Here is a 24,799-nt window from a genome sequence, read left to right on the forward strand (position 1 = left end):
GCTTGATAACACTTGCAGCAAGCTATTGCACTGAAAAGCGATCTGTGCTTACGTCACTTTTCAGAGGCATTTGATATTATCACGTAGAGGAAACAAGTATTCCCTCTATGTGATTTTCAAAGAGCGATTTGCACGCAGTGTTGTAACTCACATGGGGTGGCCCATTCACTTGGCTGCCCTAGACATGCAAAAAGAAGACCCTGCTCCTATTTAGGGGTGACAAGCTTTGCACAATGTTTTTAAAGGCGCGTTCTCCCACATGACAATCACATCATATTTGGGGTCCCCTGAAAGGATAAAGGCACCTAATGCATGTTATACAGCGATTGCCACACAAATTTAAAATCAGATTGTATGGTGTGTGATAATAGGTTTTCTCATTCTTTGGGGGAGGTTCTGGATCCTCCCATTCCAGTGCAGCTTTTAATGCCTTAATGAATGGTGGTATCACCGCAGAATTAAAGCCTGAACCTTCAGGATTCTCTGCCAAGGAGGAGGTGATATTTTTTTCCCCTCTGCCTGGAAGGTTGGCTATAATACTTGGTCTGGGGAAGCAGCCTGTCTAATCCACTGGGCTGGAGTCTCCCCTGAAGTGCCTGGTACCCCTCTAGTTAGAGAGGGTTGAATGGCTTGGTTTATACCTGGTACAGCGCCCACACTGTTCATCCGCTTCTGTCCTTGGTTGTCCGAGAGGACCAAAATGTTCTGCCAGGGAGTTGTGGACGTGGACAAGATTGACACTTGCTGACTCTCGTACTCCTGGTCTCTGGCAAGCTGCCTGAAGCAGTTGCTGCAAAGTAGCTTTCCTGCCATAGGGTCATCTCCACATTACCAACATTTGCCTTTTGGGTGCTGAGCCTTCGGAGGAGAAGTGGTGTGCTTTCTCTTAAGCGTATGTTTTCACCCTTTGTACCCGGGTCTGCCAGGACTGGAGGAGTCACTTTCTGCCCTGGAAAAATCCTGATGATCCAGAGGGCCTCTGGACCTCCTAGAGCAGGAGTGTGAGTGGCCAGGCCTGCAATAGACAGGAAGCCATGCTCATCAGGGCATAATACTTTTTTTTTTTTTCTCGCATCTTCTTACCCAAAGTTGGTCTTTACCTGGTATTGCAGGGGTCTTGGTTATGTGGGCTCATACTGGCGGAAGAACCAAAAGGACTGTGCAATTGTCAGTAAAACCGACGCAGTGCCATATCATAAAAATGGCCTGGTCATTGAGCAGCCATGGCTGAAGTGGTTAAATAAAATAAATCTGTGTAAACCCCTCCCCCATCCCCTAGTAATACATTCTTCCTTTGCTCCCCCTCCCTTCCATCCCCATTACTAGAATAGCAAGACTTACCCGTCATTGATTGTTCCTCAGAATGAGATGCTGCCTCTCTGGATGCCTGGATTGCAAAGGCATCCATTACCTGACCATTTGTGTCCTTTAAATAGAGCACCTGAGAGAGAGACTTAAGCCGCGTACAGACAATCAGAAATGTGTGATGACAGGCTGTTGGTGGAAAAAGTTTGTACGTTCCATCGAACAATTGTTGTCAGATTTTCCGCAGACAAATGTTGGATGGCTTTATAAAACTTTCTTTCTGTTGTCGGACAAAAGTCCAAAGTACAAACACACATGTTCAGAAGGAAGGAAGAGCCAGAAGCGGTCAGTCTTGTAAACTAGCGTTCGTAATGCAGAATTAACATTTGTGACGTGGCAAATTACCACAACATCATTATCCTGTATTTTTTAAGATCAAAGATACAACTATGTTGGTGTCCCTTGTCAATTTTACATTATATTTTTTAAAATGTAACTTCCTACTCCCAAACTGTCATTTGAAGTAAAACACATAAGTATTATTCTCCACATTTTTTTTTTATTGTGCATTAAAAAAAGAAAGCAAATAAAATTAGACATGACATCTGCTAATAGAGCTTAACCAAAAAGTGCATTCTATGCATTAAAAAAAAAACAAAAAAAAAAAAACAAATCAAATCATTATTCAACCAAAAAATAAAATAAAAGCCTCGTGCATGTCTCCTACTTAATATAGGCGGTCAACAATGCCAAGAGTTGGTGAAAGCAGGGGTCCGTAATGTGGAGATAATTCTGAAAATCATCTGGATTATTCTCCTGGAGCTCCCGCAGCAAAGGCATATGACATAATTGGTCACGATTAATAAAGCAACCAATTTTTGGTCCAAGAAGTCCTCCTCCTGTTCCTGGACTGGACTTGGGTCAAAGCAATAACTCCAAGGCCAATAATAAATAACACGTTATCTCCTCTGATTCTGCAACATGTCTGGGTGACGAAAAGCCATTCAGAAACAAACTGAAAAGTGCATAATTAACCCCCCTAGCGGTAATCCCGAGTCTGGCTCGGGTTGGGATTTTAATTACAGGAGCGGTAACCCCGAGCCAGACTCGGGATCGCTTCGCTCGATGCAGGGGAGGACACAGGGAGAGTTACTCACCTTGTCCCCTGGATCCAGCGATGTCCGCCGCGCTGTGTGATCGAGCCGTCCTGCGCTCGATTCACAGTGCCGAATGCCGCCGAGCTCCGTTCCCTGCGACGTTACGGCGCACGGGAGCGGAGAACGGCGGCAAATTCAAAAAAGTAAAAGTACACAAAACACACACAGTACTGTAATCTTACAGATTACAGTGCTGTATTAAAAAATACACACCCCCTTTGTCCCTAGTGGTCTGTGCAGTGCCCTGCATGCACTTTTATATTATAAATACTGTTTTTTTCTGTCTGAAATTTGGAGATTGTCCATAGCAACCAAAAAGTGTCCCTTTTTCAGTGTTTTAGGATTTGATTACATTATTGAATATTTTTTTATTATTCTTTATTATATTATAAACTTTATCATACCCGGGATGTCTGCTAGACTCTGGTTTGAACAAATTTAAGAGCATTATTCCTAAGAATTACAGGACTACAAAATAAAACGCCAGATTTCCATGCAAAATAATTCAGCACCTAATTCCAGACTGAATCATACCGCCAGGGAGGTTAAAAGTGCGAATCAACCCCCATTAAACTTCTAATAACACAAAATTAACAGAAGGAGCACAAAGGGTGACGCCTGACAATTGAACTTCCTCTTTTTTGGCTTGTAAGTCTGAGGTTTTGTCTGCGGAAAATCCAAAAGTCCTCCCCAGCCTCTGTTCTAATCCAAAGAGGGCTAGTACAATTGGAGGGACGCCAAAGCCTATCCACACAAAAGGACACTTCTGAACCTTAAGAGCCTCATTTTGTATGCAATCAGGCAATTGTATGCAATCAGTAAAAGAAAAGAAAAATGTTTTACAGAAATTGACAGATCTGAAAAGAGTTCCATAGGAGAGAAGACATCATGCAGTCCCAGCTACTGGATCCAGACCCCACAGCAGGCATGCCACAAGAGAGATATCGTCTCTAATTAGAGAACACCTCAGCCCCAAAAGACCACCAGAAGGGGCTCCCCACCTTGTTGGTGCATTTAGCAGCCTAAGATGTGGGACTGCATGCTGGGAGAGGCTGAACCCAGACAGACTACGACATAGTCAGCATGTAAAAGCTTATCCTGAGTGTAACAGGGTGTAGGTGTTGATCTTTGAGGACAAAAAGGAGAATGGGGAGGCAGCTCTCAGTCAGACGTTTATAGAACTAAACAGGTCCCGTAGGTGGATATTGGGGCAGAGCTATAGCATATGTATGCTGCCATGTTGGCATCAGGAAAGTCTATTATTTTGTTACAAATCACAAAATAAAAAAAATTCAAAAATAAATACAGATACAAAGGGATTTACTATAGGCAAATAGGCTGTTCTCCTTGCAAGGGAATTTTCCAAAGAGCTAGTGAATGTGGTGAAATTTCACTTTGCAAAGAATACTCATTACTCAATCATGTTTAGGTAAAATAAAAAGAAAGTATTTTTGCTTGAGCATGACTGAAGTCAGCGGAGCTTCATCTTAATCACTAGACTCTTGAGAAAATTCCCTTGCAAAGTGTTTTCAAACAGTTTATTTGCCTTTAGTAAACCAACCCTGTTGACAGCTTCCTGCAACTTAAATCTGTGAATTTCATAAGCGCTCTGATCAGTTCTCCAAGAAAATTATGCAAACTATAGAGTGCCTTTTGCATTTAAAATGTATTTAAAGCGGTTGTATAGTCTGTTTTATAGGTTTAACCTACAGGTAAGCTAATAAGGCTTACCTGTAGGTTAAAAAAATATCTCCTAAACCTGTACGGTTTAGGAGATATTACCCTCGCAATGCGCCACTGACTGCAGCGGTGCATGCACACAGGGGATTCTCGGCTGAAAGTCCGGCGGACGTCAGACCCCGTGGGAAAGAAATCTCCCGCGCGCATGCGCGGGAGTGACAATATCGCAGCTCCGGCCACTCACAGCGCCGGAGCCACGATATCCAGAAGACACGCCGAGGGAACATGTCAGCTCCCTCTGCATGGATTGGACCAGATGTCGGGGCCTCGTTCTAAGGTAAGTATTTCATAATGAGCTAGTATGCGGTGCATACTAACTCATTATGACTTTTCCCTTGCAGGTCAAAAAAACGTCAGCGGGTTTACTCCCGCTTTAAGAATGAATTCTGGTGCAGATAACCAAAATACTGTGATTTTTTTCTTTTATATTGACAGAAACACCTGATCCATTGATTGGAATGCTTGACTTCAATTGAATTCAATGACCCTCCTGATAGTCAATGACCTTGGTAGTTTAGCCCATTTGTTCAGAAAAGATATGGAAATATAAAATGTTTTATGTGTTTGTTCAACATGCTGGTCTTTATGTACAGTATTTTTATGACTTGAAAATCAGATCTCTCTACTTGGAATATGAGCATATAATAGTACAGGTGTGTCCAGGGTGTTTAATATATTTAAAAGTTTAATAAAAAAAAGCCTTTCAGAGTAAGCTCCTGTAAGTTTTAGTTGGAATGTTTTAACCATCTAAAAAACACTGCATTTATTTTCTATGTCATAAGCATGCTTTAAAGCGGTTGTATAGGGTTTTTTTTTTTTTTTTTTTTTTTTTACCTTTACCTACAGGTAAGCTTATAATAAGGCTTACCTATAGGTAAAAAAAATATCTCCTAAACCTGTACGGTTTAGGAGATATTCCCCTCGCAACAAGCCGCTGACTGCAGCGGCGCATGCGCACAGGGGATTCTCGGCTGTAAGCCCGGAAGACGCCGGACTTTGCCGGAAAGGAATCTCCTGCACGCATGCGCGGGAGTGACGATATCGCGACTCCGGCCACTCACAGCACCGGAGCCACGATACCCGTTAGACACCCCGAGGGAACATGTCAGCTCCCTCGGTGTGGATCGGGCGAGATGTTGGGGGCTCGTTCTAAGGTAAGTATTTCATAATGAGCTAGTATGCGGTATAGGGAAGTCCTTGTGCGTCAGAGGGGGGTGGGGTCACCCGGAAACACAGTGTGGCCCCGCCCTTGGTCATGATCATTGAAACTCCAGGAGGTGAGACCTTGCATGGAGCCCCAGACAGAAGGAGATTGACATTTATTTTGTGTCTCTCTCAACAAGCTGCTTGGTGATGGTCTTATAGCCCATTCCAGCCTTGTGTAGGTCTACAATCTTGGCCCTGCCATCCTTGGGAAGCTCTTTGGACTTGGCCATGGCCATGGTGGAGAGATTGGAACCTGATTGATTGATTGTGTGTGTGTGTGGACTTTTGTAAAGGGAACAATCTGGGATTAGGAGAACTCCCTTTAAGAGAGTGCTCCTAATTTTAGCTCATTCCTTGTATAGAAGACACCTCGGAGCCAGAAATCTTGCTGATTGATAAGGGATCAAATATGTATTTCACTCAATAAAATGGAAATCAATTTATAACTTTTTACTTGTTATTCTGTCTCCCACTGTTAAAATAAACCTATTATTAAAATTATAGACTGATCATGTCTTTGTCAGTGGGCAAATGTACAAAAGCAGCAGGGAATCAAATACTTTTTCCCTCACAGTAGACACATTGGGGGAGATTTACTAAAACTGGTAAACACAGAATCTGGTTCAGCTGTGCACAGTAACCATTCAGCTTCTGGGTTTTAGCCCTTATTTACACTGAACACGGCTTTGAATTTCATCTGAACTCGCACGATTTCAAAGCCACATTTCTGTCCGACTTTGGTGTAGACTTGAAAAACATCTGTGCGGGTATCATGCACAGATGTCTATTGAAATTGCCCCGAAAGTCGCCAAAAGTAGCGCAGGATCTACTTTTGGAAATCAGTGCGGCGCCGCAAAGTTGGCGTCAGGCCAGATGGAACGCTCCCATTACCGGCAATAGGCTCCGACTTGATCTGTCAAATCGTGACAATGTGAACGGCGGGATTTTTTTCAAAGTCTAGATGAACAAGCTGAAGTTAGAAGCGGATTGGTCACTATGCACAGCTGCACCAGATTGCATGGGCACCAGTTTTAGTAAGGGTCCTTTCACACGGGACAGATCCTTGATGATCTGCCCAGTGAACATCCGCTTGCTCAGCGGTGGATCGCTCCGTTGATCCCTGCTGAGTCGCCCTGTCAGAACTCCGCTCTCCCCTATGGGTGGGATCGGATGAACACAGACCGTCTGTTCGTGTTCATCTGATCCGCTCTGCAGATGGATAGAAAAATAGGATTTTCTTCCGTCTGCAGAATCGGACCATAGTGGGGGACGGATGATATGTTCATCTGCTGACACCCGCTATCCCATAGAGATGCATGTATGTCTGTATTTCACCCAAAAACGGATGGATGAAATACGAACATACTGTCCGCACGTGTGAAAGGGGTCCTGAGTCTCCCCATTCACTGAAAAGAAGCTGTGTTCAGAGTCGTAAAAAAAAAAATACACTTTTTCTACCCCTATGCAATAAGAGATTTGACTTCCACATATGGAAAGGCTTCTTCACAGTAGGAGCTGTGAAAATGTGGAGTAGACTCCCTCAAGAACCAGTTGGATGGATTCCTAAATGCACAAAATATAATTAGATACTAACATTTTTAGGTAATAACACCAGGGGTAGTTGATACAGGGAATATCTGATTACCTCCTGGGGGGATGAGCATTTATTCCCCTGCTGCAGAGAATTGGATCATGCTTTATTGTTTGTTTTTTTTGCCTTCCTCTGGATCAACTGCTGGTATCGGATTATGTATATGGAGGTTTTGTATTTGTTTTTTTGTTTTTTTATTGGTAGAACTAAATGGATTTGTGTCTTTGTTTTCAACCTGACTAGCTATGTGTCTATGAGATCTTGGAGAGATTTTCCCTCATTTCCTCTTCTGATGACAACAGACTCATCAGACAGGAGGTTGGGGAAAATCTGCAATTGGGGACTGAGACAACTATAAAAATCAACATAAAAAAAAAAAAATTTGATATACATGTATCTGGCCTTGTATCAACTAATGTGCAATCCAGATCAAAGTTTGTATACTGCATACCTTGAACAGAGTTTTTTTTTCCTAAAATTGCTATGCATAGGGTACAGATAGGCATGGTACTAAAAACGGCTTCATCAATGATTTACTGACACTTTTAAAGTAGGTGTGGATTTTATTACTAAACTATTTTTTCTTTAACCACACATTTTCATGTTACTTTTACTGTAGAACAAATTCTTTGTTCCTCTCCCACACCTAACTTCAAAGACATACCAATTTCTTTCCTGTTCTTTTACATATCTGCTGATATGTGTGTTTACATAAGTAACTGTGGTTACAGAAACATTCCAGACACACTCTTATATTCAAGAGGCAAACATACAAAAGTACAGAATATAAATTGGAGAAAACCAGGATTCCTGTAGATGAAATATGTAGCCTGACTACATTTATTGTGCCCGAGCAATGAACCACGTAGAAATGAAAACAATTATGACAAATCTCACTGAAATTACATAGCGACACATTGCGACCCTTTAGTTAAGAGTGCAACTTCACTCCTCCGCCCTTTGCCCCCCCATCCCTAAAGCCCCACCACAACTTTATACATACCTATTTCTCTGCAGTCTTCTGGCTAGTTTGTTAAAAAAAAAAAAAAAAAAGAAGGTTTAGTTATCCTTTAAGCAAATATGTCATACTCATCTCCTCTGAGCAGTTGGTTTAGCACAGAGTAGCCCTGATCCTCCTCTTCTGGGGTCCCTGAGCGGCGCTCCTGGCTCCTCCTCTTCTCGAGTGCCCCGTCGGAGAAGCGCTCTTCCTCGTGTCCCCATGTCCTGCTTCTGCATTTATTGTCACAGACAGCAGGACTCGGCCCCACCCCCCAGCTCCTGTGTCATTGGATTTGATTGACAGCAGTGAAAGCCAATGGCTGCACTGCTATCAATCTATGCAATCAGGACCCGAGACACTGGCTGGAGCTTCATCAGTTTAGGCCAATATATATTCTTCTACACATAAATATATATATATAAATGTATGTATGTATGTATGTATGTATGTATGTATGTATGTATGTATGTATGTATGTATACACACACACACACACACACACACACCTACATATTTTTGGTAAAAAAAAAAAAAATTGCAATAAGCATATATTGATTGGTTTGCGCAAAAGTTATAGCGTCTGCAAACTATGGGAAGGATTTATGGCATTTTTATGGCATTTTTATTATTTATTTATTACTAGTAATGGCAGTGATCTGTGATTTTTAGCAGTACTTTGACATTGCGGGGGACAGATTGGAGACTTTTGACACTTTTTGGGGTCCACTGGCATTTATACAGCGATCAGTGCGATAAAATGCACTGCTTACTATATAAATGTCACTGGCAGGGAAGGGGTTAACAATAGCATGCATTAAGGTGAAAAATACCAAAAGGTTCACCTTTAATGTCTCTGACCTTCTTCCTCCTCTTCTTGTTGATGGCTGGGCAGTGTGGTGCTCGCTTGGTAAAAACCCAAAATAAAACATATTATATTGCACCTTACCATTACTTAGATGTGATGGTTGTATTTATTTCCCTTTCTTGGCTGTTTTTCTTCTATATTCATCCAGTGATTTGGCCAGTAAGACTTTTTTTTTTTTTTTTAAAGAACAAGCTATCTTTTAAACTAGCTATGCAGATTTCGCTGTTAAAGGTTTGAGATAATTTAAACACGGACAGGAGTGCCTACAATGATCAGTATTTATTTATGGAAAACCTATATTTTTGGTAAAAAAAATCCCAATAAGCATATATTGATTGGTTTGTGTAAACTATGGGAAAGAGATTTATGACATTTTTATTATTATTTTTTTTTTACTAGTAATGGCGGTGATCTGGGATTTGTAATGGTACTGTGCTATTGTGACGGAGAGATCAGAGACTTTTGACACTTTTTGGGACCATTGGCATTTATACAGCGATCAGTGCTATAAAAATGCACTGATCACTGTGTAAATGTCACCGGCAGGGAAGGGGTTAACACTAGGATCAAGGGGTAAATTGTGTGTTCCCTCAGTGTGTTCTAATTGTATGGGGATTGGATTGACTAGGGAAGGAGCGATATAGTTTTTCATATAAACCATATGGCTCTTCTCCTCTGACATAATTTCACTGGGTGCTGTGGTTTTCCATTTTTCCGAAGCGGTGACGGGATACAGGATTTACACCTATTTCAGTTTCACTATTTTCTATGGACAATTTGTTCATTTGTTTTATATGTTCACTTTTTTGAGCTGAATACTTATATGTATCTAATGTATATTGCAGTATGTATTGAATAATAAGATACTGGCGGTATTAAGCACTTTGTTACCATTTTATTGTAGCGCCCCCTTTACCATTTCACAACCCACAACTCACAAAGTCAAGTTCCTTTGCACTTTTGAGGGGAGCAGCTTATATACTTATTCACATATTAGTAGTCCAAGCGTGGGGTATTCCAAATTATTTTGTTTTTTTCTACTCTTAATACGGGGTTAGGTTGTGAGTTTAACCACTTGCTTACTGGGCACTTAAATCCCCCTCAGTCCCAGACCAATTTTCAGCTTTCAGCGCTGATGCACTTTGAATGACAATTGCACGGGCATACAACACTGTACCCAAATGAAATTTTTATCATTTTTTTCCCCACAAATAGAGCTTTCTTTTGATGGGCACAGATAAGATGGCACGGATGGGTGGCACAGATGGGTGGCACGGATGGGTGGCACTAAGGGCACTGATAGGTACCACTGATAGATGGGACTGATGGGCACTGATAGGTGGCACTGCTGGGCACTGCTGGGTGGCACTGCTGGGTGGCACTGACAGGGGGGGGGACACATTTTTTATTAATGTGGCAAAGCAGGGGGCAGGTGGGCACTGGCAGGGCTGGCCGTGATTGGGACTGATGTCCTGATCACGGCCGCCGGTGATCGGCTTTTTTTTTTCCTCCTCGCGCTGTCAGCGCGAGGAGGAATAATAGCCGATTACCGGCTCCGTTATATCACATGATCAGCTGTCATTGGCTGACAGTTGATCACGTGATAAGGGGTCGGGATCGACCCCTTGCACGGATCGGTTATCAGGCGAGTCTCGTAGACTCGCCGATCACAGAGCGTGCCGCGCGCGCCCCTCAGGGGGCGCGCAGGCCGCTCGTGCACGGGACTACGTCAATAGACGTAGTCCCAGCAAAGGAGATCCGCGCTGTAGCCGTCATTCGGCTATAGCGCGGGTCTCAAGTGGTTAAAGGGGTGCATTAAGGTGAAGTGACTTCTGGGAGTGACCGGCCCCCCCAAGTCCTCCCGTTTTACTCACCTATTTTGGTGTGACTTTTGATGAGACTTGGATCCATTGAGTGTAAAGTCAGATCAAAGTCGCACCGAAAAATCGCATCAAAGTCACACTCCAAAGCCACACTGGAGATTGTGTGACTTTAGAAACGCGCTAATGTAAATGAAACCTTAACCTGTTTGTCATTTTTATTTTAAAGAGCATTTACAATCACTTTACATGACAGTGTTTGGCCAATTAGTACTGTTACACTGGGAATCTGTAGATCTGTGTAAACTCCAACTCCAGCAACCTATAGCTTATGCAAGTTTTCCATTCACTCCCAGAGGCTAAATGTAGGGGTGGTGGAGGGAACATCAACATTGTAATAGCAATATAAACAGATATATTTGACAATCCAATATAAGCTTACTCAAAGAATCTACTTCCATTTGAGTTCTGCCAGTCTGCTGGCCATCACTTTTCACAACTTCCTGAATTCCCTGCATGCTTTGCAGCTTCTCCTCTGCTGTTTACTTTCAATTTCTAAAGGACTACATATCCCATAGTACCTTGCTGCCTGAGTCCTGTGATTCCTGTACTGATTTCTCCTCCTGAAATGCAGCACTTCTGTAGTTTAGAAGGCAGAACCTGTCAAATGTGTGACAGCAGTGCCTAGTCACAGGGCATAGTGAATACATCTCACAGAATTTGAGGAAGTAAGTGTGTAGAGACATTCACAAACTAAATTTTTTCTAACTTTAATATCATTTAGCGTAATAGGAGTAGGCTTATAGGGGTTGTAAAGGTAAATGTTTTTTCACCTTAATGCATTCTATGCATTAAGGTGAAAAAACATCTGACAGTGTCTGCGCCCCCAGCCCCCCCGTTTTACTTACCTAACCCCTAGAAAGTCCCGCGCTTGTCCCCCGACGTCCTTTCCACCGTTCAGCCTGGCCGCTGATTGGCTGGAGTGGATGGATGGAAAGCAGCACAGCCATTGGCTCACGCTGCTGTCAATCACATCTACTGACGTGGAGTGCCGGGGGGCGGGGCCGTGTGATACAGCGAGCGGCTATAGCCGCCGGCTGTATCACAGGAGCGCGCCCGCAGATGCTTCTCACCATGCGAGGGAGCTCGCATGAATGTGAGAAGCACCTGCGGGAGGAACCAAAGACAGCTGCCGAGGGATCCCAGAAGAGCAGGTTCGGGGCCACTCTGTGCAAAACGAGCTGCACAGTGGAGGTAAGTATAACATCTTTGTTATTTTTATTTTTTTTAAATTCACATTACAATCCCTTTAAAATAATTAAAATACAATGTGTAAATAAGGATATGTTTTACCATTTTGACCACAGACATGCTTTCAGCTTTGTGTCACCTAATTGTATAAACTTTGTTTCTTCTGTAAAAAAAACTATAATTCATTTTCTAGCTGTGACTTCAGAACAACATCAGAATAGTCAGACCAGGCCGTATCTTGGTGTGCGTGTAAAGGAACCAGTCAAAGAACTTCTGAAGAGAAAAAGAGGGAGTGCCAGTGGAACTAACACTACAACCCAACAGGTATTATGATTTATGGCATAATATGAGCTTTAGGCCTCATGCACACGAGACGCAGTTAAACGCGCGTTCAGATGCAGTTGGACAGTTTTTTCAACTGCCCCTGAACTCATTCAATGTTATCCTATGTGTCCATGCACACAGTCTCGTTTTTTTCCGTTTTTATGCAGTTGCGTTTAATCTAGTTTTTCCAGAAGCAAAAAAATGCGTTCAGAAGCAAAAATTTCCACGTTTCAGACGCAAAACGCGGCAAAACGCGGCAAACCGCCGCTACCGCGTTTAGCTGCGTTTGCGTTTATATGCGTTTTTAAAGGTGACCTTTTTTTTTACATTAGAAATCTCAAAAAATGATTGCAAATGATGAAAAACCATTAGAAAAATATTTTAAACAATTGCAATTGCAAGTGGACAATCCACAACTTGTGGCAAGTGACATGGCAGGTGGCAAGTGACGTGGCAAGTGGACAATCCACAACTTGTGGCAAGTGACATGGCAGGTGGCAAGTGATGTGGCAAGCGGACAATCCACAACTTGTGGCAAGTGACGTGGCAGGTGAAGTGGCAAGTGACGTGGAAAGTGGACAATCCACAACTTGTGGCAGGTGACGTGGCAAGTGACCTGGCAGGTGACGCGGCAAGTGACCTGGCAGGTGACGTGGCAAGTGGAAAATCAACAACTTGTGGCAGGTGACTGGCATGTGACGTGGCAAGTGGACAATCCATAACTTGTGGCAGGTGACGTGGCAAGTGACGTGGCAAGTGGACAATCCACTTGTGGCAGGGGACGTGGCAAGTGACGTGGCAAGTGGACAATCCACAACTTGTGTCAGGTGACGTGGCAAGTGGACAATCCACAACTTGTGGCAGGTGATGTGGCAAGTGATGTGGCAAGTGGACAATCCACTTGTGGCAGGTGACGTGGCAGGGGATGTGGCAAGGGACGTGGCAAGTGGACAATCCACAACTTGTGGCAGGTGACGTGGAAAGTGATGTGGCAAGTGGACAATCCCCAACTTGTGGCAGGTGATGTGGCTGGTGACGTGGCAAGTGGACAATCCACAACTTGTGGCAGGTGGCATGGCAGGTGACGTGGAAAGTGGACAATCCACATCTTGTGGCAAGTGACGTGGCAGGTGATGTGGAAAGTGACGTGGCAAGTAGACAATCCACAACTTGTGGCAGGTGATGTGGCAAGTGACGTGGCAGGTGATGTGGCAAGTCATGTGGCAAGTGGACAATCCACAACTTGTGGCAGGTGATGTGGCTGGTGACGTGGCAAGTGGACAATCCACAGCTTGTGGCAGGTGATGTGGCAAGTGATGTGGCAAGTGGACAATCCACTTGTGGCAGGTGACGTGGCAGGGGATGTGGCAAGGGACGTGGCAAGTGGACAATCCACAACTTGTGGCAGGTGATGTGGCAAGTGATGTGGCAGGTGATGTGGCAGGTGATGTGGCAGGTGATGTGACAAGTGGACAATCCACATCTTGTGGCAAGTGACGTGGCAAGTGACGTGGCAAGTGGACAATACAAAACTTGTGGCAGGTGACGTGGCAAGTGATGTGGCAGGTGACGTGGCAAGTGACGTGGCAAGTGGACAACCCACAGCTTGTGGCAAGTGACATGGCAGGTGGCAAGTGATGTGGCAAGTGGACAATCCACAACTTGTGACAGGTGACGTGGCAAGTGATGTGGCAGGTGATGTGGCAAGTCACGTGGCAAGTGGACAATCCACAACTTGTGGCAGGTGATGTGGCAAGTGACGTGGCAGGTGATGTGGACAATCCCCAACTTGTGGCAGGTGACGTGGCAAGTGACGTGGCAAGTGGACAATCCACAACTTGTGGCAGGTGACGTGGCAGGTGACGTGGCAAGTGGACAATCCACAACTTGTGGCAGGTGACGTGGCAGGTGATGTGGCAAGTGACGTGGCAAGTAGACAATCCACAACTTGTGGCAGGTGATGTGGCAAGTGACGTGGCAGGTGATGTGGCAAGTGACGTGGCAGGTGGACAATCCACAACTTGTGGCAGGTGATGTGGCTGGTGACGTGGCAAGTGGACAATCCACAGCTTGTGGCAGGTGGCATGGCAGATGACGTGGAAAGTGGACAATCCACATCTCGTGGCAAGTGACGTGGCAGGTGATGTGGCAAGTGACGTGGCAAGTGGACAATCCACAACTTGTGGCAGGTGACGTGGCAGGTGATGTGGCAAGTGGACAATCCCCAACTTGTGGCAAGTGACGTGGCAAGTGGACAATCCAAAACTTGTGGCAGGTGACGTGGCAAGTGACGTGGTAGGTGATGTGGCAAGTCATGTGGCAGTTGGACAATCCACAACTTGTGGCAGATGACGTGGCAAGTGACGTGGCAAGTGGACAATCCACAACTTGTGGCAGGTGCCGTGGCAAGTGACACGCTAAATACAAGTACACTGCAGCTCTCACAGCTGCTGCTACTCACTCTGGTCTCACAAAATTGCTGAAATAGTTAATAATACTGTTTTTTTGAGCTGGGGAGGGTCTATGATGTTAGCTTAACTAAACCCTTCTAGACACAAACGCGGTAAAACGTGGTAAAACGCCGCTAAATCGCGGTAAAAATCGCGGCAAAATGCGCGTTTCTAAACGCCGGTTTCAACATGTGTCCAGCAGCGTTTGCATATGCGTCATGTGTGCATGAAGCCTTAAAGTGTCACATCATAGACAACTATCAATACATTCTGTGTTATATGCTGTTTATATTCACTCACTGTTAATATGGGATTTGTTTTCTGTAAAAAACCTGGTTGATCCTGCTGCTCTCTATCGCCACCTTCTGTCCCCAATTCAGCTAGGGATTTTGGAGAGGAGTGTTGACAGCTCTGCACATGCTCAGTTTTCAGTGAGTTCTCCCTATTACATCTGAGCAGCCCATGTGACTGTAGAGTTACATATATGGGTGTATACACAATGGTAAATAAGAGTTCACTCCCTCCCTCCTCCTCCTCCATGTCCACTAACCAGCTGAACACGTTGGGGGCAGGATATTACATGTAAATTGATGGGGGCTTCCCCTCCCTTTTATTCTAAGGCTGCGTACACACGGGCGGATTGTCTGCCCAACTTAGTCCGCTGAACCGTGTTTCAGCGGACAATCCGCTCGTGTGTGGGCTTCAGCGGACTTTTTCAGCGGACAGTCTGACGGACTTTGTCTTTCGGAATTTCCGTAATTTTGTCCGTCCAAACTTGGTTTCAGCGGACAGTCCGCTCTTGAGTAGGCTAGTTGGATGGACTAAGTATGGCGCATGCTCAGAAAGGATTTACACGGCCGAAGGTTGCATTGCAGTGTATTGGACGTCGTTTTTCTAGTCCCGTCGTACGTGCTGTACACGTCATCGCGCAAGTTTTCAGCGGACTGTCTGTTCATCGTGTGTGGTCAAGTCTGTTCATTCAAAATTTGAACGGACTGTCTGTCGGATTGTCTGACGAACTTAGTTGGCCAGACAATCCGCCCATGTGTACGCGGCCTAAGATACAGCCTGTGACTGGCAGATCTGGCCACGCCATGATATTGCCAAAACATAATAAAGACCTGAATTCAAATATATATTGTATGCCAATTCAAAACAGTTTATTGATATTTGGATATTATTTATTTTTACTCTGTATTCCAAAAACATTTTTTTCTCATTTTGAACATGTGACCAGCTGCAGAGGACTAGAAGCTCCTCCTGCTTATGTTTCCCTGCAGGCAGGCTGGGAAAGATCTGGGTCATGTGACAGCTGTATATCAATTGGGAAAAAGGTACTTAGATTTTTTTTTATTATTATTAAAATAATTACAGTGTCATCATCCACATACAGAAATAGAAGGGATAATGTAAATTAAACAATGTGTGATTAGTATCACTTTAAAGTTATAATGTTTCATATAATAAACTAGCAAAATGTGTTCATTCATTGAGCAGATAATTTAGAATGGTATATTTATGAAAGTGTCCTTAGTTATGCAGTTTAGGTAATGAGTTATGGGTAGTGTTTTAGGTAAGATTTCAGAGTATTAATAATACATTTTTTGACCATGGTAAAACTGGTGCCACATCCAAAATATGTATAAAGTCAAAAAAAGGGGAAAATGGGATTAGAATGAATAGATATGGCAGACTTTTAGGCACCCAAATTACTAAATTAAAATAATACAAATTTCATTGATACAAACATCTTAAAACAATATTAAATAAATATAAACCCACGCATTCATGTACAACATATATTATAGGAAACTCATCCAAGGAATATGTCACCCTATAGCTACAAATATTGAATAGGTGTATATAGAACCTCCAATGATAATAGTTTAGCTAATGGTGAAGCCATTTCCACACTCATACGCATATATATCTGTATCTATCTATCTATCTATCTATCTATCTATCTATCTATCTATCTATCTATCTATCTATCTATCTATCTATCTATCTATCTATCTATCTATCTATCTATCTATCTATCTATCTATACAAAACAAAACAAACTAAGCCATACCGTATAACATGCATCTTGTGAAGACATATAACTATTTAGGGGCCAAAAAGCATTGTTACATACAATGGGGTTGATTTACTCAAACTGTTAAGTGCAAAATCTGGTGCAGCTGTGCATGGTAGCTAATCAGCTTCTAATGTCAGCTTATTCAATTAAGCTTTGACAAGAAAATAATAATCTGTAAGCCGATTGGTTTCTATGCAGAGCTGCACCAGATTTTGCCACTCTGTTTCCCCCGAGATTGACATCACTTCCTCCCCTGTGTTGGTGGTGCGCCCCAAACTGGTTTGCAATACTCTTAAGCTTCCTGGCTCTGGTTTGTCATCTGTGGCTGCTACAGTAGTAGCGGCCCATCCATAGGGTGTGCACGGGCACCGCTCCCCCTCCAGGCAGTCAAGTCACAAAAATAATAAAATATATATATATATTTTTTTTTAAGTGGCCCTTTAAAAAAAATAGAAAAAAAAGCTCCTTAAGTGCACTGTGTTCAGGCGCCGGACACAGTGCACTATGGGAAGCGCCATGTCTATGCAATCATGAGATTGCAGACAAGGCACTTAATTTGTGGGCTTTTAACCCACCTTGTGGCCTAATCCATTGTGCCAAGCAGCATCTGCCCATAGTATTACTATGGGCGGATGCTTTGCTGTTCAAGTTACTTCTGGCTTTCCTGTTCCAGAGACTAGATTGAAACCGGAAGTGACGTCTGCAACTATGTGGGACACGCGGCCCGAGCGGAGCTGCCTGTGTAAGGTAAGTATTATGGCTGCCAATGCCAGGCTGTTATATTATTCACTCTGCCCCCCCCTCCCCCTTACAAATATAATACAATTCATGTGCATATCTCAATCTTATGCTTCACTTACATTGCACAGTGGGAACATTTGATATGGCACACTGACTGCATTTAATGGGCATAGTGGCCGCAATTGAAGGTCACAGTGGCTACGTTTGATGGCACAGTGGCGGCAATTGATGGCACAATTTCTGCATCTGATGGGCACAGTCGCCACAATTGATGGCACAGTGAGGCTGCAATTGATGGGCACAGTGAGGCTGCAATTGATGGGCACAGTGAGGCTGCAATTGATGGGCACAGTGAGGCTGCAATTGATGGGTTTATATTCAGAATCTTTCAGTCTGTTTGCGCCCCCCCCCCAAACATTTTGAGCACCAGCCGCCACTGTGCTACAGCATCCACACAGACACAGTGGCTGCTGTCTGGTACACAGCGGAACCTGGGACTGAGGTTTTTAACATGTGAGTTGCCTATTTAAGAGCTTAATAAAAATTTTGGTCTGCTGCGCTTAGATGGTACTTCCCTCTTTCTGCTTGCATTCTCTTTCTAGAGTTCACTTCTAGCTCGTGGATACCAGCCAAAAGCATAAAGCAGACCTTAAAGCAGGGGTACTGCTGATTTTTTTTGTAAAGTCAGCAGCTACAAATACTGCAGCTGCTGACTTTTAAAATAAGGACAATTACCTGTCCAGGTCGCTTGCGATGTCAGCACCTGAAGCCGATCTATCCCTTGGCTGTCGGGTGCTGCCGTCACCATCTCCAGTGAGGCTTCCCTTGCTGGTTCCATACTGCGCATGCGCTATCGCACTGCGCTATCGCACTGGTCCCTGCTGTCTTCTGGGACCTGTTTGTCTCCCAGAAGACATCGGGGGGGATGGAGAAGATGTTGGAAGGGTGTGGATACCCGCGGGTGGCTCGGGTATCTATGCCCAGAAGTGGGAGCATGTATTAGACAGGTATATGCTCCCCCTTCCCCCTGAAAGGTGCCAAAAATGGGAAATCGGATGGGGGGATGAACCGGAAAAATGGAAGTTCCATTTTTGAGTGGAACTCTGCTTTAAGAGTGTTTCCCTTGGACTCCACATTGTACTTTAATTGCATTTAAATTGGACTTTTAGCTGTTTCATACAAAAACATAGCCCTATGTTCTTAACCCTTTATGGGCCATAAATACCTTTTCACTTTCAATATATATCAACTGGATATGAAAACATTAGTTTACTTATAGAATTAATTTTTGTTGTATGTTTTCAGGTGACATCAACTTTCCAGACTTATCCATCCTACACACCAGTAGGTAATTTATAAACAGAAAAAACGTGTATAGCTTTTTATGTGCTTTTCTATTTTAAATGAAAAAGACAGAATGTTATTTAGTATGTTTGTATGTAGCAGCACAAAAGAATTCACCATGCCCAACCCCCCTTCTTTCCAGATACAGGAGCTCACACTTAACATTTTCACAGGCTAACGTTCTTACTGCTGCACACAAATGAATATAATGATGCTCTGTAAGAACTATTATATCATCAGGGTTGCACTAAGATCATATTGCAATGCATTAATTAGTAAGGCAAAGTTTTGGCTGTTGCTTAATAGGGAGGTACTTGGTACTATCTATGAGCTTTGCCCAATCAGGATGCAGTAAATGGCATCCTTAACCACCTAAAGACTGAGCCTCTTTTTTAGATGTGTTGTTTACAAGTTAAAAACAGTTTTTTTTATAGAAAATTACCCCCAAACATTCTAAAAAAATTTTAACACCCTAAAGAATAAAATGGCGGTCATTGCAATACTTTCTGTCATACCTTATTTGCGCAGAGGTCTTACAAGCAAACTTTTTGGGGGAAAAAAGACACTTTTTTGAATTAAAAAATAAGACAGCCCATTTTTTTTAATATTATGAAAGATAATGATACGCAGAGTAAATTGATACCCAACATGTCACGTTTCAAAATTGCGCCCACTCATGGAATAGCGACACACTTTTACCCTTAAAAATGTCCATAGGCGACGTTTAAAAAAAAAAATCTACAAGTTGCATGGTTTAAGGTACAGAGGAGGTCTAATGCTAGAACTATTGCTCTTGCTCCAACAATCGTGGCGATACTTCACATGCGTGGTTTGAACGCCGTTTTCAAATGCGGGTGCTACTCACATACGCGTTTGTTTCTGCACGCCAGCTCGTCAGGACTTTTTTTTTTTACATGTTTACACTTTTTTTTTTTATTGTGTCACTTTTATTCCTATTACAAGGAATGTAAACATCCCTAATAGAAAAAAAGCATGACAGGACCACTTAAATATGAGATGTGGGGTCAAAAAGACCTCAGATCTCATATTTACATTAAAATGCAATAAAAAAAAAAAATGTAATTTAAAAAAAAAAAAAATGTAAAAAGAAAAATTGCCCCTTAAGAGCTATGGGAGGAAGCTAGCTGCTGCCATAACAATGATATCCTCCTTCAAAGTCATCATGTAAAACTGCGGTTGGCAGTCCGGAAGTGGTTAACATGATGAGTCATCAGCCCGCTGACAGTTGAATAAAAATAAAACATTGCTGGCAATAAAAAAAAAATAAAAAAAAAGGAAGGTGTCCGGTCCCCCCCAGTCCATATCAGGCCCTTTGGCTCTCCAGATCCCGCCCCCCTCCCCATGTGAATGAGTATGGGGTACATAGTACTTCTACCCATTCACCAAAAAAATTGTCAAAAGTAATAAAAAAATCAGTATCCCCGATGTAGATCCATTGTCAATCACGCACCTGCCATACCATCAGACCCAAAAAAAGAACAAAATTGCTCCGCTGTCAACTAAGGCAAACCACTATATACCTGGCTGGCCGTTCAACAGTTCTTACATAGGTAAGGGGCGGAGCTACCTGGCGATGCCACCAGGTGGCACTGCCTCCTTTGTGATGTTGCAAACCGGTGAAGGCTTCCAGTCCTTCGGGTCTGGTATGGATTTTAAAGAGAACCCCATGCCAAAGTCAAATAAAAAAAAACAATTGCGGGGGGCCCCACGCCATTTAAAAAAAAAAATAATTCTATTACCATCAATGGTATTATATTGCTGCCAATTTAAATGACATTTCATTTGTTATTTATTTATTAAAAATGTTTTACTGCAGCATGTTCTATACATGCTACAAATATGCCACTTTACAGGGATCCCCCAGGCACTATTATTATTTTTTTTTTTTTGCGTTGGTACATGTCCCCCAGGGCAGTACCCATACCCCATACCCTTTTTATGGCCAATTACTTGCATATAAACCTTTAAAATGAAGACTTTTGATTTTGAAAGTTTGGGTCCCATAGACTTTAAGGCTTAATGTACATGGGACGTTTTTACAACCTCTCCTGAACGATTTACCTTGACAAAAGCCCACGTTTAAAATATCCGTTTTGCCACATTTACATGCTGCGTTTTTGTCGCTTGCGTATATAAGCGTTTGAAAAAGAAAAATCGTTTTTTTTTTTTAAATAGGCAAAAATGAAAAATGCCTGTAAACGAAACGTGGCTAGACGCCGATACCATTTTTTAGTAGTGGTTAGCGGCATTTGGCATCTGAAACGCCGGAAATGTTTTTCATTTTTTTTGCCTTAAAAGAAAAGCCTCTAAAGTCAACTGCCTAAAAATGACATTAAACAGACCTGTGTACATGTACACATAAGATAGGATTGGATGAGTTCTGGGGCAGCTGAAAAAAGCATCCAACTGCCTCTGAGTGTCCGCTTACCAACAGCAGTGTACACAAGGCCTAATAGGGTTTGCTATTCGGGTCAGAACTTTTAGGCTGCTTTCACACTGGGGCGGTATTCAGGCGTTACAGCGCTAAAAATAGCGCCTGTGTAACGCCTGAAAAAAAACGGCCCCTTTAACTCCAGTGTGAAAGCCGGAGGGCTTTCACACTGGAGCGATGCGCTGGCAGGACGGTTTGCAGCGGTGAAGGAGCGGTGTATTCACCGCTCCTACCCATTGAAATCAATGGGACACCGCGGCAATACCGCCGGCAAAGCGCCGCTGCAGCGGCGCTTTGCGGGCGGGTTTAACCCCTTTTCGGCCGCTAGCGGGGGTTAAAACCACCTCGCTAGCGCCCGCACACCGCCGCTAAAACGACGGTAAAGCGCCGCTAAAAATAGCGGCGCTTTACCGCCAACGCTGCTCCCGCCCCAGTGTGAAAGCAGCCTTACTCTGTTCGGCGGTTCTGGTGCAAACCAAACAGGGGGGGTGTTCGGCTCATCTCTACTCCTCCACTATGCCTTTGGAGAAATAGCATAGCCAACCTTGGATAGCAGCATTGTCAACCTGTGAAACGGGTAGTGTTAGAAGGGTCAATAGGTTTGATGGACTTGTCACAAGTAAAAAACACATTGAAGCTAAACTGCAGCTCAGCTAATACTTATTAAGAAGTTATTGTAACATTTTGTTTTCTACTATTGGGATAAAGGTTTTAAACACCGATTAAAATGTGACCCCTGTCAGTGTAAAATGGTTTGTCTAAGCCCTCTAAGGAAAAGGAAAAAAACAGATCTACTGGCAGGATCATTAGGTAATACAACTAAAACTATGTTATGGGGCATTCAGAAAAAATGAAAAGGTGCTGTGTTAATGTTAGTGACAGACTGCATCATATATGTTATTTTTTTATTTTGGCCGTAGCCAACTTGCAGGATGTTTTCAGAATCCAGCATGCAGTGAATGCCTACAAGTACCTGAAAATGTCTTTCAATCTTATCAGACTTTAGATTTAGTGTAGATATTTTATAGGGCCAATACCTATGTGCTTAAAGTGGTTGTAAACTTCAGGCATGAAATATGAACAAAGCATATCTTTCTATAGTGTGTACTTGTCTCAATCCAGAGCACTAATGCCGCGTATACACGATCAGACTATTCGGCGGACTTAGTCCGGCGGACAACTCGCCGGACTTTGCAGCAGAGGTCCGCTGGACTTTCCGAACGAGCAGATCTGCACACACACACATGCCCACACACGACCGGATTTTTCCAGCGGACTTGGTCCAGCAGACAATCCTTTTGACTTTTGAAATGATCGGACTTGCCCACATACAGACACGGAGAAAAGTTTGTTCATTTTGAACGTGGCTCCAGGTAGTCGGAACTAGCGAAGGAAGTGAATGCCACCGCCTCCATCGGCGAGATTGACACCTCGCTAGCCCTGTCACCTGGTATGGATTTAAAAGGGAACCCCTAGGCCAGTGATGGCGAACCTTGGCACTCCAGATGTTTTGGAACTACATTTCCCATGATGCTCAACTCCACTGCAGAGTGCCTGAGCATCATGGGAAATGTAGTTCCAAAACATCTGGAGTGCCAAGGTTCGCCATCACTGCCCTAGGCCAAAAAAAGGTGTGGGCGTCCCCCCAAAGTCCATAGCAGACCCTTATCCGAGCATGCAGCTTGGTCGGTCAGGAAAGGGGGTAGGGACGAGCGAGCGCCCCCCCTGAGCCATACCAGGCCGCGTGCCCTCAACATGGGGGGGTGCAGGCTGCAGGGCCCCCCACCCCAAAACTCCTTGTCCCCATGTTGATGAGGACAAGGGCCTCTTCCCGACAACCCTGGCCGTTGGTTGCATCTTCGGGCCGGGGGCTTATCAGATTTTGGGAGCCCCCTTTAATAAGGGGGCCCCCAGATTCCAGCCCTCTACCCTATGTGAATGAGTATGGGGTACAATGTACCCCTACCCATTCACCTGGGGAAAAAATGTTTACATAAAAAAAAACACCCAACACAGGTTTTTAAAACACTTTATTAGACAGCTCCGGGGGTCTTTTTCTGTCTTCGGGGGTCTTCTCGCCAGACTCCTCCGCTATCTTCTGCTCTTTAGCTAGCTCTTTTACTAGCGGAGGAGCCCGGCTTTCTCCTTCATCGCCGCCACCTTCCGAGGGTCTTCTTCCGACTTCGGGGGTGTTGTCCCGCTCTTCGGGAGCCTTGTACCACTTTCGGTTCTTCTTGCCGGGTCTCTGCTTTCTTCTTCCAGCTCTTTAACTAGCACTGGCCCGGTCTTGTTGCCGCCTTCTTCTTCTTCTCTTCTTCCTTCCGATGTTAACACAACTCTCTACAGCCTTAATGGCAGAGACGCATTGTGTGGCGACTTATATAGGGATAAGGGACGGAGTCACTGGGTGATGTCACAGGGTGACCCCGTCCCTTATGATGTCACAGTCCCAGCATCCTCCGGGAATGTGACATCATAAGGGGTGGGGTCACCGTGTGACATCACCCGGCGACCCTGTCCCTATATAAGTACAACATGTCCCTGCCATTACGGCCAGAGAGAGCGGCGTGTCAACATCGGAAGAAGGAAGAAGAAGCAGAAGAAACAGAAGGCAGCAGCTACAGCGACAAGACCATGCCAACGCTAGTAAAAGAGCTGGAAGAAGAAAGCGGAGGCCCGGCAAGAAGAACCGAAGAGCGAGACAAGACCCCCGAAAAGCAGGACAAGACCCGCAAAGTCGGAAGAAGACCCTCGGATGGCGGCGGCAATGAAGGAGAAAGCCGGGCTCCTCCTCTAGTAAAAGATCTAGCAAAAGAGCAGAAGATAGTGGAGGAGTCCGGCGAGAAGACCCCCAAAGACGGAATAAGACCCCTGGAGCTGTCTGATAAATTATTTTAAAAACCTGTGTTGCGTTTTCTCTATGTACGTTTTTTTTCCCCAGGTGAATGGGTAGGTGTACATCATACCCCATACTCATTCACTCATTCACATAGGGTAGGGGGCCGGAATTTGGGGTACCCCCCCATGTTGGCACATGGCCTGGTACGGCTCAGGAGGGGGGTGCACTCGTTCATCCCCACCCCCTTTCCTGACCGGCCGGGATGTGTGCTCGGATAAGGGTCTGCTATGGACTTTGGGGGGACCCCTATGCCATTTTTTCAGCATAGGGCCTCCCCTTTAAATCCATACCAGGTGACGGGGCTCGCAAGGTGTCAATCTCGCCAATGAAGGCGGCGACATTGACTTCCTTTGCCAGTTCCGTCTACCTGGAGCCACGTTCAAAATTACTGGACTTTACTCTGTGTGGGCAAGTCCGTTTTCAAAAGTCTGCCGCAAAAGTCCAGTCGTGTGTGGGCATGTGTGTGTAGGTCCGCTCGTTCAGAAAATCTGGTGGACCTCCGCTGCAAAGTCCGGCGGGTTGTCCGCCGGATAGTCTGACTGTGTGTACGTGGCATAACAGTATGAGTCACTTC

The 24,799-nt window shown here is 44.1% G+C and overlaps 1 protein-coding gene across 1 annotated transcript in view; it reads left to right on the forward strand.

The window, feature by feature from the left end:
• Positions 1-24,799, forward strand: part of POU2AF1 (POU class 2 homeobox associating factor 1) — a 142,638-nt gene that overhangs the window by 114,044 nt on the left and 3,795 nt on the right. The window contains exons 2-3 of the mRNA XM_077456942.1: positions 12,129-12,259; positions 18,836-18,878. Coding sequence (XP_077313068.1) covers positions 12,129-12,259; positions 18,836-18,878 — 174 coding nt within the window. The remainder of the gene's footprint in view (positions 1-12,128; positions 12,260-18,835; positions 18,879-24,799) is intronic.

This window comes from Lithobates pipiens, unplaced genomic scaffold, assembly GCF_037356315.1.
Source record: "Lithobates pipiens isolate NorthernLeopardFrog02 unplaced genomic scaffold, aLitPip1_a1.2 Scaffold_27, whole genome shotgun sequence".
Lineage (NCBI taxonomy): Eukaryota > Metazoa > Chordata > Amphibia > Anura > Ranidae > Lithobates > Lithobates pipiens.